We start from the raw sequence: 20,544 nt of genomic DNA, 5'->3' as shown, positions 1-20,544 counted from the left end.
ATGTCCAGCATCATGACTATCTGACTAAAGTATAGGGATAAATCTGTTCATCTAAATGGGTAAATAAATTGATTTATTATTGTCACATGCATTGAGGTACAGCATGCAACTTTGTCTTGGTTGGTATCCATTCAGATAATTTTAGTATATCAGTGTACTGGAATATTACAAGGGAAGGCAATAATAAAAAAGTGTTAAAAGAGAAAATGCAGTGCAGGCAGTCAGTAAGTTGCAAGACCATAACTATGTAGATTTTGATATAATAGTCAATTTAATCATATTGCAGCACCATTCCAAAGTCTTATAACAGGAGGAGAGAGGTTGTGCTTGAGCCTGACCGCAAATGTTTCCATGCTTTTGTATCTTCTGCATTCTGGGAGGGCAGAGAAGAAAGAATGTGGGTTCATTGGATATTTTGGCTGTTTTATGTAGACAGCTGGATATGTAGACAGAGTCCATGGGGAAGAGGCTCTTTCTGTGATGTGCTGATCTGTGTCTCCAACTCTCTGCAGCTTCAAGCGCAGTTGCCATACCATGCCAAGGTGCATCTGTTTGCTTTCCCTGGTGTATCAATAAACATCGGTGAGAGTCAATGGAGACAAGCCAATTTTATTTAGCCTCCTGGTGAAGTAGAGGTGCTAGTGTGAGTGTTCCTTCTTTCCCATGGCATCTACGTTGATTGACTAGGAAAGGCTATTAAGGATATTCACTCTTTGAAACTTAAAGCTTTCTCTATATCAAACACAATCAAAAGATTGGGTTGTAATTGACTGGATGTATGATATATATCAGAATCAGAATTGGAATCAGGTTTAATATTACTGGCAAACAGTACTGTGCAAATGTCTTATAGAGAATATATATATATATATATATATATATATAACTAGATGTGCCTTAGAATTTTGCACAGTACTCTAGATGTTGCCAATTAAGCAAAATCAGAAAAAAATAGAATAGCAGCATTCATCACCAAAGCTCTTCACCACCCAAGCCATGCCCTTTTCTCACTGCTGCCATCGAGTAGAAGGTACAAGTGCCACAGGACTCACAACACCAGGCTCAAGAACAGATACTACCCTTCACCCATCAGGCTCTTGAACAAAAGTTGTTAACTACACTCATTTAAGGATTCTTTTATCCTATTATTTCATGATCCTTATTTATTGCAACATTTTATATCCTCATTTGCACAGTTTGTTGGCCATTGATCCTGATTAAAGTGACTGCTCTAAATATTTGTTAAGTATTGCCACAGTAAAAGAATGTCAGAGTTGTATGTGATGATATGCATATATTCTCATAATAACTTTTCCTTTGAACATTGAAATTTGAAAATACTCTGACTGATAATTCACCATGAAGAATTGACAAGTGGATGAGTTACCACCAATTACTGAAAATTAATGGATTACACAACTCTGCCATGGATGGCCCCAAGCCCAGCTGAAAAAGGAAAAGCTTTGGCATGGGGATAGCAACCCCATCCCATAAAAACATAGTTCTATAGAAGCTCCAAAGACCTCATCCCTGGGAGAGAAAGGACCTTCAATATCTGGGGACAACTTGGACGGATTCTGTATTTGGGACTCTGGTGAGCTCCTATAGGCCGTCTATGCCCCTTAATGGGTGATGAGCTTAAGTAGAAGAAAAAGAATACTTACACAGCATTCCAAAGAAGTGCAGGGAAGGAAATACATTTGGAAATATATAATCACTTTTTCAACTTTAATTCCTGGTACTCATTGATTGCTTTGCATTGCACAATATAATGCTTTCCCCACAAGTTCATTAATAAAGAAGGATATAAAAATATAAGGACGTGAAGTCAACATTCTCAGCACTTACCTCACTGGCTAGAATTGTGTTGTTCCTATCTTTTGCCTTCCATTTTGAAAAACAACTATTCACAGCTTCGGGTGGGTACCTTATTCGGTTTGCACTTGAGGGTGGAAGAATCTTGGAATCGTTTTGAACTGACTCCTGACCTGGTCGAAGTGTATAGCAGTAGGTTTGAGCGAGGGAACCCGACCCACGCACTTCAATAACATTTTTTATTAAACTAGAGTCTGGTACTGTTTGGAAATTGAGATTAGAATTTCGGTATATAGTATCTGTGTCATTGTGTTCAACACACCAACACCAATCCTCGTCATCATTTGAACTGCGGCAGACTGTAAAAACAAGTGCAATCAAGGCAAGCATTAGTGTTAATGTAATGGCACCTAATGATATTATTATATAAAGGGCTGCACTAGAGGGGTACTCGGGGATTCTAGGCATAAATGTAACAGCGTGAATAGCGTCCTCAACACTGTCTACTATAGAAAGTGTGATGGTAGTGGTAGTTGATAATGGTGGATGTCCACTGTCTTTCACCATTATAACTATCACTTGTGTTGCGAGATCTCGATCCTCAATTTGGCGGGTCGTCCTCACTTCTCCTGAGTTAGTCCTCATGGCAAAGAGACTTTGATCTGTAGCTCGGACAAGCTCATAAAACAGGCGTCCATTTTGTCCAGAATCCGCGTCAACAGCTATGACCTTGACCACCAAATAATCCCGATCTGCGATTCGCGGAATGGTTACTTCCGAACCATTTCTTGTTAACGGGAAGACGATTACAGGAGCGTTGTCATTTTGGTCCAGAATGACTACGTTCACCGTGTGGTTGGAGTTTAGTGGAGGTAATCCGGCATCCTGCGCTTGAACATGGATCTGAAAATTTTTGAGTTGTTCATAATCAAATGAGCGCTGTGAAAAGATGATCCCATTCTCCGAATTAATGGAGACGTATGAAGTGATAGGCAAGCCTTGAATCTGGCTATCCAGAATAGAATAGGAAATATGCGAATTTGGACCCAAGTCGGGGTCAAAAGCAGAGACTGAGCAGATGGAAGCCCCAAACGCGTTGTTCTCCGTTACGTATGCCGTGTGAAAATTATCTGCAAAACGTGGGGGGTTGTCGTTTACGTCGGTAACTTGTACCTGGATAGTTTTGTTGGTGTATAAAGGAGGCAACCCGGAGTCTCGACAGGAGATCTCAATTTGGTATTCAGATGTGATTTCCCTGTCAAGAGCATGTTTGATAATGACCGTGTAGGAATTTACAAATGTCGATTTGAGTTCAAACGGTAGGTTGGAATGTATCACGCAACTAATTAGCCCATTGTCCCCAGAATCTTGGTCGGTAACACTAATTAGAGCCAACACGGTTCCAACATGTACATCCTCAGGGACAGAATTAGATACTGACATCAAAGTCATTTCAGGAGCATTGTCGTTGACATCACTGACGTCAATGAAGACAGTGCAGTGCACAGGAAGTGCAAATGGACCCTTATCCTTGGCTTCCACTAGAAGTTCATAAGTTTTGGCTTCTTCAAAGTCTATAGTCCCCTTTACTGTAATTTTCCCCGTCTGGGTGTCAATACGAAACAGTTTACGGACCTTGCTTGGTGAAAGGTCACTGAGAGAGTACATTATCTGCGCATTTGTGCTCTCGTCCATATCGGTGGCATTTAATTTGATAACTGTTGTGCCTATTGGTACATTCTCCATTAAACTGATTTTATAGAACGATTGGCCAAACACCGGAGAGTTGTCATTGACATCGAGGACAGTAACGATAACTTGGGCTGTGCCAGTTCGTTCAGGTGTACCTCCATCCACAGCAGTCAGAAGTAAATGATGAATGGGCTGCTGTTCTCTGTCCAGATACTTCTCCAACATTAAGTGCACAAACCTGCTATCATCCCCGCTGTTCTGCACTTCCAATGCAAAATATTCATTCGGGTTGAGATAATAGAATCGAACAGAATTAATGTCCAGGTCTGGATCGTGGGCACTCTGAAGAAGGAATCTAGTTCTTGGCGGCGCTGACTCGAGGACTTCCAAGCGGATCTCGGCATTCGGAAAACTGGGAGAATTGTCATTTACGTCTAAAATCTCTACTTCAATCCGATAGAGTTCCAATGGGTTTTCAACAACAACCTCCAAATTCATAAAACAAGTCGGACTCTGTACGCACGCGAGCTCCCTATCTATCACTTCATTCACAAACAAAACGCCATTCTCTAAATTAACCTCGAAATACCTTTTCTTTACTGCAGACATAATGCGGAGTCTGCGACTAGACAGCTCTCTAAGGTCCAGTCCCAGATCTTGAGCAATGTTCCCAACGAAGGCACCATGCATCAATTCTTCATAAATAGCGTAGCGGATTTGACCATAAACGATATTCCAGATATAAAGCAGGAAAACTACAAACAATGCTTGCATTATCTGTCCGAAATCGTCCCTGCATTCGCAGTGATGTGAAAATAATTTACACTTCAAAAAAAACAGTTACTATCGTCTCGAATATACCAGGCAAAAAGATGACCAATATTCAATTCACACAAAACAATCAGAGGACCAGAAACGACAGTTCCGATGTACAATTACAAACAGTAAGAGTCTTTTTCCTCTCTGTTTCTGCATTATGCGTAGTATTGGGGGAGGGGGTTTGATAACTAGCAGCATTTTAGCGCCTCATTGGTAGACAGCGACACAGAGAGTCTTTGCCAATAATTACACTGACGCTTATTAGAGCTTATGCAAAGTGTGAAAGTTACGCATATGCTTGAGCTTGCAGTGGGCAACAAAAGTAGGTAACTTACTGATTGTTCCAATGGTTCCAACTCAACAGTTGGAACAGGAAAATGTAGTCAAACGTTATTCATTACATATGCATAAATATAAGTACATCTCAAGGAAATGTTAGATGTTAATGAATAAATGAGGTATTATACATTTCTTCCTGTGCTGGAACAGAACATCCCACGTATTCTCACTGAGACCTCAAATAAGCACATTCTTCCAATATGAACACAAGATTGCATTTATAATAACTCCAACGCACAAAAGAGAAATAAAACGCAGCTTCACAAAGGAATTCATCTTCATAATTCAGTTTGTTCATAATAGGCATTTAATCATCATTTGTTAGGTACACGCCGTATTTAAAATGGATATGATCTGGTTTGGATGAGGCGGCATCTTTAGTCGTTAAAGGAGTGGCAGAATTGTGCAGATAATGACGGCCACCTTCTGAACCTGCTCATTTAATGCAAGAGTATTGGTAGATTGGAAGATAATTTTTAGAGGCATTGTAAGTGCTGTTACTTCGATGTATCAGTGTTATTATTATTATTATTATTATTATTAATATTTGAAAAGGTAAATTGCAAGTATCCAAAAACAGAGAAATGAGAACTTTGGCAAGCACAGGCTTGGAGTTTAAACGTCTCTGATGAAGAACGTTTTAAAAAAAGATAATCTCGGAGTGAAGTTGCCAGCGGGAATCGAAAGAAAAGATTCCCAAGACTTCAAAGTGCCCCTTCCCCTTTCTCTTCCCACTACTCAAACCAAGAACGAATAAATGACATGGAAAAATAAATCACTTGTCTCAGTTGAGACACCAACTGAGCCTTTGCTTTTTTGAGGTTTTGAAGTTTAAACCATGAAGTTCAATTTTGCTCGCAGGAAGCATAGTCATGAAAAAGGCACAGTATTCTAAATCTGGAGCCTTCAAACAAACGTAGACTTAAAGATGCCGATTTTAAGACCAGCAGCAAAATATTTCAGACAATAGGCAAGAAAGATCAACATCTCAAATATATTAAACTGTGGGAAAATGCGAACAAGGTCCATGAGGCAATAGGAGGATGTGCGGAGCAAATCCATATTATGTACACCTGTGTGCAAGGTAAAGGTGCATACATAGAAGGAATAACATCAATAATGATATTCCACGCAGTTATAGAAGTACGTTCAGTATTCAACAAGCCTGCTATTCATTAACATCCGAGAGTCCGATTAGGCGTGCGATGGCGTTTTCTTAAAAAAACACACATGAAGTATATATTCCATTTGCGCACCTCATGGAGAATAGGCTGAGGTTGTCAGATTTTAAACACAACTTTTTTTCGCACAATTGTTTAAAAATAACTAATATATATAAGGATTGACTTTTTTTGTTAGCACAGTTGGAGGAAGCTGTTTGTTTTCTTCATTATTGAAGTATGACAGGTCCTCAAGTTTATCATTTTGCTGGTGTTTAGGTAAGGTTTATGTCCAAATCTGAAAACACTTGGTAATAGGCAGTGCTGTATCATAGCCAATGGCGTTTTTCTTTTATTCTTCTTCAGTAAACCTGGAAATGGTAAACGAGCGTACAAACCAAAAATACATTACTTTGGTTAAAGGCTGGTAAATCACCGTTTGGGAAATCAAACTCAAGTCTGTTAAGAGTAGATTATTTCGGCCGGATTCTGCTGCAACTTTATAAACTGATGAAAGAGGAAAACGCAAAAGGTTATAATCGTTCAAGGCATTGAAGTGATGTTTCACAGGAATTTGTGAAACGCACGGCACCTTTTGGGTCGAAAATGTATTTTTTTCTTTTTGATATCATTATAATTATGTCATTTTGGAACTTTTGAACGATACTATTCTGATGCATCGTGCATCCAGATTACTCAGTTCCTTACACAAGGAGTAGAGCCGGGTGTAACGTAGAAGCATAGTCTTTACAGAATGCGAGAAATACAGACAATGGTTGCAATTATTGTCCATATCGTACTGGTTTTGAAAGATGGAGGCTGAACGGACCCTCCACGATGGAGGGCTTGAGGCATATTATGGACAGGGTCTGTAAGAGCAGATTTCATTTCCTATGAATCTATACGAAACACAAGTATGACAATCTAATAGCTTCATAGTAACGGATGCCTTTTACTAACATTTCGAATTGACTTTTGATTTTGACTTGTCAATCCTGCCGTTGCACTGATGAGGATTGAACTAGTGTATTTGGGTATACGGTTGATAGCTTCAGATACTAAACCGTAATGTCCACACTCAACACCAGTGGAGTTTTTACTGGTACTTAATGTTATTATTGCTGGCCTCTAAGTTAACAAAATCCCATCCCACTATACCTTGCATTCCATCATAACTTTGTAATGACTAAGCAGGTGGCAACAAATTGGCTTCGAGACTGCCTGAGTGGAATTTTCACTTTCTTTTTGTGAACACGGAACAATCATCTGGTTTCCCCCTGAATTCCAGCGACTCACTGGTAGGTTAGATTGCACATGAATATTGCCCTGATGAAAAGTATTTGGCCAAAACATCGGCAGTTCATTCCCCTGTACAAACGCATAGATGCTGCCTGACCTACTGAGTTCCTTCAGCATTTTGTGTGTGTCATTTTGAATTTGCAGAGTGTTTTATGCTTGTAAATGTTTAATGTTGAAAGGGAGCGGAAGAAAGGTGTGATGGTTTTGGAACATTTGAAACAACAGGAGAACAAAACAACGGCAATGGTCTTACATCAGATATAGTTTCAATTGGCGGAGTAACCTCCATCAATATTGTTCATAATTTGATACCTAAATACTTACATTAGCATTTGAAGTGTCACCCACTGATTTAGTCCACTAGAAGTCCAAACTGTTATTCACATTTTTACATCCAGACTGTAATTTCGCATAAATGTTTACAAAAACTTACTGCAAACTATTCCAAGAATGCTGGTATAGTCCCTTTAACAACTGTAGCCATACTATTTGTATTTAACACGGTAGTACTCAACACAATCAAACAAGCAAGCAAAAAATAAAAAAAAAATGAAAGATGTGAAGGGAGGAAGAAAGGTGGGAAGAATGGGAGAAAAGGAAGAGGAACTTGTATTTATATAATCATTTGCTGTACCTCATTACTAAAATAGGCAAGTATAATATTGTGTCAGTTGTAGTATTGTTCAATATGTGCAAGGCAGTGTTCCAGGAATACAAATTACATTCTTATCTTCAGATAAAATAAAATCATACCACCAATTAAATGTCTGATCTACATGTGGATTTCAACCAACACAGAGGCAAGTGTGCTGCCATCCAGTCACAGTTTAATTAATCACCCCCTCCCCATCTTCATAAGCAAAGGCCTTCTATCGCTCCTAACTTATTCTGCAATATCAATATAGGTGCAGCCAATCACATATAAAAAAATATCCTGGATGAACATTCTTTTCTAGTAATATCACAAGAACTCTATCTAAAGTAAGATGGCTGAAATAATTAATTGAAAATAAATACAATTCAGTTCAAGCTGTTTGCATGAGGATGTGATATGGATCTCAGACACAGAGCAATCAGCTATCAGTTTGGTTGTTTAGGGTGGCTTTCAGATATGTTTTAAACTCTCAACTTTTTAAAATGCAGTCAAATGAACACAGATGCAAGGACAAACGTTTAACAGCAATATTACACAGAGAAAAACATACACATGAGATTTAATCAAAGAATAATCTTTTAAAAGGAAGGGTTAAAACATGCTTAATCAAGGAAAAAATCACCACAGGGAACACACATTCATAAGAACATAAGAACATAAGAGATAGGAGCAGGAGTAGGCCAATCGGCCCCTCAAGCCTGCTCCGCCATTCAACAAGATCATGGCTGATCCAATCTTAACTCTAGTTTTCACCGAATCCCACAAGGCAACAGTGCCAACCAACAGGGCACCATGCCGCCCATTTTATTTTATTATTCATCCCGCCCAAACCCATGTGATCACCCAGTGGAAAAAAAACTATTTGCCAAATGAGGAGAAAAAATCTGGAAAATTCCTCTCCGACCCATCTAGGCTATCGAAAACTGGTCCAGGAGATCACATGGCTGATCTAAACCTAGCCTCATGTCCACTTACTTGCTCGCTCACCGTATCCCCTAATGCCATTTTTATCCAGGAAAATGTCTATCTCCGTTTTGAATTTATTGAGTGTAGTAGCTTCCACAGCTCTCTGGGGCAGTAAATTCCACAGCTCCACTACCCTCTGAGTGAAGAAATTTCTCCTCATCTCAGTCCTGGAACGGCATCCCCTTATTTTAAGATTATGCCGCCTAGTCCTAGTTTCACCCATCATTGGGAACATTCTCCCCGCATCCACCCGATCAAGCCCCTTCACAATCTTATATGTTTCAATAAGATCGCCTCTCATTCTTCAGAACTCCAATGAGTAGAGTCCCAATCTACTCAACCTCTCATAATACATCAACCCATCCATCCCAGGAATTAACCTAGTGAACCTTCTCTGCACTGCCTCAAGAGCCAGTATGTCCTTTCTTAAATGTGGACACCAGAACTGCACGCAGTACTCCAAGTGTGGTCTCACCAATACCCGGTACAACTGCAGTAAGACCTCCCTGTTCTTATACTCCATCCCCCTAGCAATAAAAGCCAACATTCCATTGGCCTTCTTGACCACCTGCTGCACTTGCATACTAACTTTTTGTGTTTCCTGCACCAGGACCCCCAGATCCCTTTGGACAGAAGCACTTTCCAGATTCTCTCCATTTAGATAATAACTTGCTCTATTATTTTTTCTGACAAAGTGCAAGACCTCACACCTGTCAGTATTATATTTCATCTGCCAAATATCTGCCCAATCACTCAGCCTATCTATGTCCCCCTGCAGGGTTTCAATGTCCTCCGCACTCACTACACTCCCTCCCATCTTTATGTCATCAGCAAACTTTGATACGTTGCACTTAGTCCCTTTCTCCAAATCATTAATATAGATTGTAAAGAGTTGGGGTCCCAACACCGACCCCTGCAGAACACCACTATTCACCAACTGCCAGTCTGAGAATAAACCATTTATCCCAACTCTCTATTTTCTGTTAGAAAGCCAATCTTCCACCCATGCCAGAATATTATCCCCAATCACATGATTTTTTACTGTAAGTAATAATCTTTGGTGTGGCACCTTGTCAAATGCCTTTTGGAAGTCCAAATACACATCATCCACTGGTCCCCCTTTATCTACCCTATATGTTATGTCCTCAAAGAACTCCAACAAATTTGTCAAACATGACTTCCCTTTTGTAAAGCCATGCTGATTTTGTCCTATTAAGCTATGTTTATCCAAATGCCCTGTTACTGTTACCTTAATTATCGATTCCAACATTTTGCCAACCACAGATGTCAGGCTAACTGGCCTATAATTCCCAGCCTTCTGGCTATTGCCCTTTTTAAATAAAAGATTTAAATTTAAAGGATTTAAATTCCAGCTAACCCAACAGATGTGACCTGGATTTGATGATTCTAATTCAATACAAAAGACCATTAAATACGTATGTAAGATAAAAATCCTCATACATGTCCAAATTTCTCAAGTTAGTAGAATACCCGCTTACGTGAAAGCGACTTGGTTCACTTCATATAATCATATAATATTCATTTAATGAAAACTACTGATGACTTTGGTGGAATAAATAGATACATATTTAATTTGATGGACCGAGGGCAGTGTTATCCAGAAAACAAAGCATGCGGGCATGGTACAACCTGACACATTGCTAATTTTTTTTACTGCTGCCAAATCACTACAATAAAATGTGATGTTATAATTGCACACTATATTTGGAGGTTGATCTTGCTGCTAAAATATATAGATATGAACATTCTCTGTGTCATATACTCACATGCATGTTTGCATTAGAGCTAGCAATTTCTGCTCCCTATCAGTAATATTAATGAATATTTTTATATTTATCTTTCAGGAGACTCTGCTTGATCCGTTGTACATTTCCAGACTTATTCTTATGTTTTGAGGTCTCAGCAACAGTTTTGACCATCATTTCACATATGTGAAATTTCACATGATATCCTGTTGCCCACTTCTTCCTCTAAATGTGTTTGATAAACTACTAACCAGAGAACTCTTTAAAAAAAACATTGGAATCATATGGGAACTTTTGCTTTATATCTAACTCCACTGCACTCTTTCTTCAATTTAGGATTACCTTTCTTTTTGTTCTTTTTGTTAACTCTGCTGAAGGGTCTACAAGATAGCTAATATCAAAGTTAAAAGAGCAAAGGAATAAAATAAATAAATGATCAAAGAATCACCCTGAGATTCACTTTCTTGCAACCATTCACAGTAAAACTAAGAAATATATTAAAATCAATGTAAAAGTACACACAAACAAAGACTAGCAAAGAACATCCTGCTATTATCTTGAAGCAAATCGTTAGATACATGACGTCCAGTCTTATGCCTGAATTGCTGACTATTTCTCTTTCTATAGATGCTGCTTATCATGCTGTGATTTTCAAGCTTTATATTAGTTAACGAGTGTACCTGTTATATCATAGGAATAACTGATTCCAGTCCTTTTAGCATATCTGGGAAAGGTCTGGAATGATATTCATTTTTTTAAGTGATCCACTTTCTTTGCATTTAATTGTCGACTGTGTCTTAGATTGCCTATGCACTGAACTGTAGAACACTTTGAACCAAACATACTTGATTAGTCAGCAGTACTTGCTTTATGTTGGCTTATGTTCTAACATGTGGCTGTAAAATAAAATATCCACTAGAATCACTGCTCATTTAGTACCCGTCTGTGCAAACTTAACTTGAATTGACAGTGTGCACTCAGGGAGAATTTTGAGACATAATGAGCTACATGATCAGCCATTTACTTTCGGTCATTTTCTGCTGAAGTACATTCTTTGGAATGCCCCGACAAGCTATAATGAAAGGTAAATATGGGAGTGTAATTTCCCACCTTATCAGAACAGATAAGCCTTTGAAGCAGTTTATAGTTAATAAAATTGGTGCTTGTAAATATGCTCACTCAAAAATACACATTAAGACACGCCATATTATTATAAAGCCACATACATACAAACAACCAAACAAATAAACAAACCATAGAAATGTCCTTCTAATTTTCATGACAAGATCAACATTCATATGGACAAGCATGGCAGTACTACACCAGATCTGAGTACTGTATGCCTACATTTGGAGAGCAGTAAGTCACTCGTTCATTCCACATTTTCCTGCCATTCAATAAGACGGTTGCTTTGATCCCAACATCCACTTTGTACACTCATTTGTCTTGATAAACCTTTGCTCTCATCATCAAGAACGAACCTATGTAAAGTAATGGAATCATCCAGCATGGAAATGGGCCCACAGTCCCAACTATATATGCGGATAAGAATTCCCATCTAAGGTAGGCTGATTTGTCTGCATTTGGTTCATGTCCTTCTAAACGTTTCCTATCCATGTACCTGTCCAAATGCATTTACATTTTCTTTATACACCTGCCACAACTAGTTCCTCTGGCAGTTCATTTGACTTACTGGTTTAAAACGTGCCATTCGGTATTCTATTAAATTTCTTTCCTCTCTGCTTCAGCCTATCAATATCCCTCAGTTCATGATTCTCCAACCCGAGAGAAAAACAGACTGCATTGTCATTCTATCCATGCCCCTCATGCCCCGGTGACTAGTGGTGCTCCTCAAGGGTCAGTCTTGGGACCCCAGTTATTCACAGTGTTTGTGAATGATTTAGATAATGGAATGAGTTGTTCTGTGGCAAAGTTTGCGGATGATATGAAGATAGGTTGAGGGGGCAGTGCAGGTAGTCCTGAAGAAGCAATGCGATTGCAGCAGGACTTAGACAGATTGAAAGAATGGGCAAAAAAGTGGCAGATGGAATACTGTGCTGGAAAATGTATGATAATGCATTTTGGTAAAAAGAACAATAGTCCGGACTATTGAAATTGGGAGAATGTTCAAACATCAAAGGCCCAGAGGGACTTTGAAGTCCTCGTGCAGGACTCCTCGAAGGTTAATTTACTGGTTGAGTCTGTGGTAAAGAAGGCAGATGCAATGTTGGCATTTATTTCAAGAGGAATGGAATATAAAAGCAAGGACATAATGCTGACCCTTTATAAGGCACTAGTCAGGCCACACTTAGAGTATTGTCAACAGTTTTGGGCATGCTATCTCGGAAAGAATAGAAATGTAGAAACATAGAAAATAGGTGCAGGAGTAGGCCATTTGGCCCTTTGAGCCTGATTCAGTATGATTATGGCTGATCATCCAACTCATAACCCTGTACCTGCTTTCTCTCCATACCCCTTGATCCCTTTAGCCACACGGGCCATATCCTAACTTCCTCTTAAATATAGCCAATGAACTGGCCTCAACTGTTTCCTGTTGCAGAGAATTCCACAGATTCACCACTTTCTGTGTGAAGAAAGTTTTCCTCATCTCGGTCCTAAAAGGCTTCCCCTTTATCCTTAAACTGTGACTCCTCGTTCTGGACTCCCCCAATATTGGAAACAATCTTCCTACACCTAGCCTGTCCAATCCCTTTAGAATTTTATATGTTTCAATATGATCCCCCCTCAATCTTCTAAATGCTAGTGAGTATAAGCCTAGTCAATCCAGTCTTTCTTCATATGAAAGTCCTGCCATCCCAGGAATCAATCTGGTGAACCTTCTTTGTACTATAGAGCAAGAATGTCTTTCCTCAGATTAGGGGACCAAAACTGCACACAATACTCTAGGTGCAGTCTCACCAAGGCCTTGTACAATTGAAGTAGAACCTCCCTGCTCCTGTACTCAAATCCTTTTGCTATGAATGCCAACATACCATTTGCCTTTTTCACTGCCTGCTGTATCTGCATGCCCACCTTCAATGACTGGGGTACAATGACACCCAGGTCTCGTTGCACCTCCCCTTTTCCTAATCGGCCACCATTCAGATAATAATCTGTTTTCCTGTTCTTGCAACCAAAGTGGATAACCTCACATTTATCCACATTAAATTGCATCTGCCATGAATTTGCCCACTCACCTAACCTATCCAAGTCAACCTGCGTCCTCCTAGCATCCTCCTCACAGCTAACACCGCCGCCTAGCTTCATGTCATCCACAAACTTGGAGATGCTGCATTTAATTCCCTCGTCTAAATCATTAATATAAATTGTAACCAACTGGGGTCCCAGCACTGAGCCTTGCGGTACCCCACTAGTCACTGCCGGGCATTCTGAAATCTCCCGTTTACTCCCACTCTTTGCTTCCTGTCTGCCAACCAATTCTCTATTCACATCAATACCATACTCCCAATGCCATGTGCTTTAAGTTTGCACACTAATCTCCTGTGTGGGATCTTGTCAAAAGCCTTTTGAAAGTCTAAATATACCACATCCACTGGCTCCCCCCATCCACTCTACTAGTTACATCTTCAAAAAATTCTATAAGATTCGTCAGACATGATTTTCCTTTCACAAGTCCATGCTGACTTTGTCCGATGATTTCACCTCTTTCCAAATGTGCTGTTATAACATCTTTGATAACCGACTCTAGCATTTTCCTCACCATCGATGTCAGGCTCACCGGTCTATAATTCCCTGCTTTTTCTCTCCCTCCTTTTTTAAGAAATGGTGTTACATCAGTCACTCTCCAATCCTCAGGAACTAATCCAGAATCTAAGGTGTTTTGAAAAATTATCACTAATGCATCCACTATTTCTTGGGCTACTTCCTTAAGCACTCTGGGATGCAGCCCATCTGGCCCTGGGAATTTATCAGTCTTTAATCCCTTCAATTTACCTAACACCACTTCCCTACTAACATGTATTTCCCTCAGTTCCTCCATCTCACTAGACCCTCAGTCCCTTACTATTTCCAGAAGATTTTTTATGTTTTCTTTAGTGAAGACAGAACCAAAGTAGTTATTCAATTAGTCAGCCATGTCTTTGTTCCCTATGATCAATTCACCTGTTTCTGACTGTAAGGTACCTACATTTGTCTTGACCAATCTTTTTCTTTTCACAAATCTATAAAAGCTTTTACAGTCAGTTTTTATGTTCCCTGCCAGCTTTCTCTCATAATCTTTTTTCCCTTTCCTAATTAAGCCCTTTGTCCTCCTCTGCTGGTCTCTGAATTTCTCCCAGTCCACAGGTATGCCGTTTTTTTCTGCTAATTTATGTTTCTTCTTTGGACTTGATACTATCCCTAATTTCCCTTGTCAGCCATGGGTGCACTACCTTCCCTGGTTTATTTTTTGCCAAGCTGGAATGAACAATTGTTGTAGTTCATCCATGCGATCTTTAAATGCTTGCCATTGCATATCCACCATCAACCCTTTAAGTATCAATTTGCCAGTCTATCTTAGCTAATTCACGTCTCATACCTTCAAAGTCACCCTTCTTTAAGTTCAGAACCTTTGTTTCTGAATTAACTATATCATTCTCCATCTTAATGAAGAATTCCACCATATTATGGTCACTCTTACCCAAGGGGCCTCGCATGACAGGATTGTTAACTAACGCTTCCTCATTGTTCAATACCCAATCTAGAATGGCCTGCTCTCTAGTTGGTTCCTCGATATGTTGGTTCAGAAAACCATCCGGCATACATTCCAAGAAATCCTCTTCCTCAACACACTTACCAATTTGGTTCACCCAAAGTCACCTATTATAACTACTGTTCCTTTATTGCACATATTTCTAATTTCCTGTTTAATGCCATCCCTAACCCCACTACTACTGTTAGGTGGCCTGTACACAACTCCCACCAGTGTTTTCTGCCTCTTAGTGTTATGCAGCTCTACCCATATCGATTCCACATCCTCCAGGCTAATGTCCTTCCTTTCTATTGTGTTAATCTCCTCTCTAACCAGCTACCCCACCTCCTTTTCTTTCCTGTCTATCCCTCCTGAATATTGAATATCCCTGGATGTTCAGCTCCCATCCTTGGTCACCCTGGAGTCATGTCTCTGTGATCCCAACTATAGCATATTCATTAATAACTATCTGCACATTCAATTCATCCACCTTGTTACGAATGCTCCTCGCATTAACACACAAAGCTTTCAGGCTTGTTTTTACAACACTCTTAGTCCTTATACAATTATGTTGAAAAGTGGCTCTTTTTGTTTTTTGACCTGGATTTGCCTGCCTGTCACTTTTACTTGTTACCTTACTACTTTTTGCTTCTACCCTCATTTTACACCCCTCTGTCTCTCTGCACTTGTTCCCAACACCCTGCCACATTAGTTTAAATCCTCCTGAACAGCAGTAGCAAACGCTCCCCACTGGACATTGGTTCCAGTCCAGCCCAGGTGCAGACCGTCCTGTTTATACTGGTCCCACCTCCCCCAGAACTGGTTCCAATGCCCCAGAAATTTGAATCCCTACCCCTTGCACCATTTTTCAAGCCACGTATTCATCTGAAATATCCTCTTATTTCAACTCTGACTATCACGTGGCACTGGTAGTAATTCAGAGATTATTACCTTTGTGGTCCTACTGGTTAGTTTATCTCCTAACTCCCTAAATTCACCTTGTAGGACCTCATCCCGTTTTTGACCTATATCGTTGGTACCTACGTGCACCATGACCACTGGCTGTTCACCCTCCCATTCCAGAATGTCCTGCAGCCGCTCATAGACATCCTTGACCCTTGCACCAGGGAGGCAACATACCATCCTGGAGTCTCGTTTTTTGGCCGCAGAAATGCCTATCTATTCCCCTTACAATTGAATCCCCTATCACTATAGCTCTCCCACTTCTGCTTCTTCTCTCCTGTGCTGCAGAGCCACCCATGGTGCAATGAACTCTGCTGTTGCTGCCTTCTCCTGATCAGGCATCTCCCCCAATAGTATCCAACACAGTATATCTGTTTAGGAGGGAGATGACCTCAGGGGACTCCTGCACTACCTGCCTACTGCTATGCTGTCTAGTGGCCACCCCTTCCCTTTCTACCTGTGTAGTCTTTACCTGCGGTGTGGCCAACTCACTAAACATGCAATTCACGACTTTCTCAGCATCGCGGATGCTCCACTATGAATCCAATTACAGCTCCAGATGCTCAGTGCAGTCTGCCAGAAGCTGCAGCTGGACACACTTCCTGCACACATGTGTTGTCATTGGAGAGAGTCCAGAGGAGATTCAGGAAGATGGTTCCAGAAATGAAGGGGTTAGCATATAGGGCAGCTTTGGGCCTGTACTCACTGGAATTTAGAGGAATGTGGGGTGACCTCATTGCAACCTACTGAATGTGGAAAGGATTAGATCAGGCGGACATTGAGAGGATGTATCCTATGATGTGGGTATCCAGAACTAGAGGGTGCAGCCTCAAAGTTGAAGGGTGACCTTTTAGAAGCAAGGAGGAATTTTTTTTTAGCCCGAGTGTAGTAAGTCTGTGGAATGTTCTCCGAGAGACTGCAGGGAAGATCAAATCCGTGGGTATATATTGGGTGAAATTTGAACGTTTCCTGATTGGCCAGGAGATCAAAGGATATGGTGAGATGGTGGGTGTATAGGGTTGAGTAGGATCTGGGATCAGCCATGATGGAATGGTGGAGCAGACTTGATGGGTTGAATGACCTAATTACGCTCCTATGTCTTATTGACTTATGGCCTCATTATATGATACACCTCATTAAGCTGACACATTCTCCTATTGTCCAATGTTTAAATTCCCATTCTGCTCTACCTCTCTCTATAATTCCACTCCTCGAAACCCAGGAAGATCCAATTAAATTTCCTCTGACAATTTGCAGACTAATAGTATCTTTCTTACTGCAGACTGACCAGAACTGAAAACAATATTCCGAATGAAACTTTACCAAAGTCTTGAACAAGTATAATGCAGCATCTCCACTTCAATGCATGATACATTGACTGTTGTGGTTCAGGGCCCCAAAAGTAGTCTTCAGCACACTTTCTACCTGTGGTGCAACTTTCAAAGAACTATGTACTTTTGCTCTTAGGTCCCTTTATTCTACAGCACACCAATTAACTTTTACAGTGACCGTCCTGCCACATTTATTTTACCTAAAATAAAACACTTCTCATTTATCCAAATCAATTTCCATTTAACAATCTTCGGCTCAATAACCCAGCTGCTTAAGATACCTCTTAAAACATTGATAACCATCTGCACTGTCTACAACATCAACAATATTGGTGTAATTTGCAAAATTATTAACCACAGTTTGTGCATTTTCATCAAATTGATTGATACAGATGACAAATAGTAATGGCCCAGTACGAACACAAAGCTATAGCTATAGCTATAGCTTTCCTTCTACCATTATTCTCTGCATCTTACCAGCAAGACAATTGTGTATTCAGTTAGCTAGCTCTTTTTGGATTCGGTGGAATCTAAAATTCTTTGTCAGCCTACCAGGTGGAATATTATCAAATTATATATAAAACATAATATAGTCTAATAACCTATATCACTGTGGGTGAGGAAGTGATTAATTGAGGCTCGGAAGGCTGGTGGTGGCATCCGTTAGTCTCACAGGATCATGGATCTGTGCCTGGAAGGTTTCCAGGGTGCAGACCTGGGCAGGGTTGTATGGAAGACTGGCAATTGTCCATGCAGCGAGTCTCTCCTCTCCATGCCATTGATGTTGTCCAAGGTAAGGGCAGGGGCCGATACAACTTGGCACTGGTGTCATTGCAGGAGTTGCCAGAACATGGTTTAGGCCAGGGGTCGGCAACGTTTACCACTAAAAGAGCCAATATGGACCCATTTCCCACAGAAAAGAAAACACTGGGAGCCACAAAATGAAATAACACTGCATACAACGGGTTTTTTTTGCCTTTATGCTATGTATAAACAAACTATAATGTGTTGCATTTTTGAAATTGATGAACTCCTGCAGAGAAAACGAAATTACATTTCTGCATGCAACAAAAACATTTTGAACTCCGAAAAAAAGACGTTGGGTTGAAGGTTACTACATAGGTAGCCTACCTTGGATCGAAGAATTAAAAGAAAGCGCGCACTGGCGGGTGTCAGGCATTGGCAGTGGTGATGTATATTAATAGCGATAAAAAACACGTTGTAGCGGTGTAGCGCTACACGCAGCGCTAAAATAAAGACTGCAGTCAAAGGTAACTTTATTCGAACTAAACAGCCTTGCTTTTAAGCCTCCCTCAACCCAGCCCCCATGGACGCAGATGCTGCAAAAGACGCGTACTCACAAACCCGCGTAGGCTATCTCCCTTAGCCGGAATGCTGGCTAATTGTGAGGAAATGTGTCGCCACACTTAGATCGTACAAGATCACCATAATCTTCAAATTTAGAATTACATTTCAAAAGCTAACAAACTAACATAAAATACATTTTAATTAAATACTGACCAATTATTTCCCAAAGCCACAGGGAGCCGCAGCACAGAGGTGAAAGAGCCACAAATGGCTCGGGAGCCGCAGGTTGCCGACCCCTGGTTTAGGCAATGTCAGACTGCCTTAGGGTCTCCAGCTCCGGATTTGCCCTCAGGGTTTACCCCTGAAGCCTTTCCCATGAATGGGTATGGTCGTAAGGCAGCGGAGGTTTGAAATCAGAGTTTTCCCTCTCTTAGATGGACTGCCTTCCCTGGCTGACAAGCTCCAACTACCCAAAGCACGGGTTTGAAGGAGCCAAGATCCACCTTCACCCCTTCTCCTGTCAGTAGAAACAGTTCTGCTGGGCTTAGAGGCTAACCCACACGAGAAGGCAAAGCTATATCTCACCAATTTTATATTGTGCTTACAGAAATTTAAGAAAGGCTCATTTGGAATCCAAGTGTAGTCGAGTTACAAGTGATGAGGAGATGACCTGGAGTTGGTTACATATTGTGTCAAAGTTAGAATGATTTGCTACATTGATACTGTCCTGAGATTTATAAAAAAGACTTAATATTCTGGTTGAGGAAAGAGTCTTTGATCACTTCTCAGTTAATCCCCATCACTGAATGAGGACAACTTTTCCTTCGTATTTATTTATAAGACAATCACCTTATCCCAGAAATTTATCTAGTTAGTCTCCATTGTATTGACTACAAAAAAACATAAATTTATTTCAGAACAGAGACAAAAACTTCACACAGTGTCATCAAAGGGTCACAGCACAGAAAGCACACTGTTAGGCCTATCTCCTCCATACCCACGAAGATGTTTGTCCTAGCTAGCCCACTTGCCTGCATTTGGGCTATACCCTCCGTCTAACTGTCTTTTTGGCTTTGGACCCATCTCTGCAGCTTTTTCCACAGGTTGTTGCACCAAGCTCTGTGTGAGAAAACTTCTATTCTGATGCCTATTCAATGTTTTGTTTATCATCTCCAATCTCTGTCCTGCAGTTTTGGACTTTGATAGCCCAAGAAGAAAAGACAACCATGATGAGACTATATGTTTCACAGAATCACTCATCATCAGTCAATGACACTCCGAGGAAATAAAGCAAAGGGACTTAGCAGTCCTCATGTAGGAGTCCCTGAAGGTTAATTTACCAGTTGAGTCAGCAGAAAGGAAAGCAAATGCGAGGTCTTCATTTATTTTTAAAGGACTAGAATATAAAAGCAAATATGTAAAGCACTGGTGAGGCCTCACTTGGAGTACTGTGAGAAGTCCTGGGCCCCTTCTCTAAAAAAGTGATGTGCTGACGTCGAAGAGATTTCGAAGGAGTATCAAGAAAATGATCACGGGATTGAACAGCTCAGCATATGAGGTGCGTTTGATCGCTCTCGGTCTGCACTCGCAGGAATTCAGATGAATGAGAGGGGATAGCATTGAAATCTATCGAATGTTGAAAGGCATTGATAGAAGCGATATGAAGAGGATGTTTCCTACAGTTTGGGACTCTATGATCAGAAGATACAGACTCAGAATAGAGGGGCATCCATTTAGAATG

General features: G+C 40.4%; 2 protein-coding genes across 2 annotated transcripts in view; both read right to left on the bottom strand.

Annotated features, from left to right (window-relative positions):
• The window catches only part of LOC132405245 (protocadherin gamma-A10-like), a 278,617-nt gene that overhangs the window by 221,973 nt on the left and 36,100 nt on the right, over positions 1-20,544 (bottom strand). The window lies entirely within an intron of this gene.
• On the bottom strand, positions 1,792-4,290 carry LOC132405722 (protocadherin alpha-C2-like). Its single transcript, XM_059990758.1, has one exon. It carries the CDS (start codon positions 4,279-4,281, stop codon positions 1,792-1,794), a length of 2,490 nt encoding a protein of 829 aa, XP_059846741.1. The 5' UTR covers positions 4,282-4,290.

This window comes from Hypanus sabinus, chromosome 15, assembly GCF_030144855.1.
Source record: "Hypanus sabinus isolate sHypSab1 chromosome 15, sHypSab1.hap1, whole genome shotgun sequence".
Taxonomy (NCBI): Eukaryota; Metazoa; Chordata; class Chondrichthyes; order Myliobatiformes; family Dasyatidae; genus Hypanus; species Hypanus sabinus.
Note: the sequence above shows the minus strand (reverse complement) of the source record. Positions and strands in the feature narration are given on the sequence as shown.

Excerpts from the sequence above, each read along its gene's own strand:
- LOC132405722 (XM_059990758.1), bottom strand. The coding sequence starts at position 4,281 with ATGCAAGCATTGTTTGTAGTTTTCCTGCTTTATATCTGGAATATCGTT.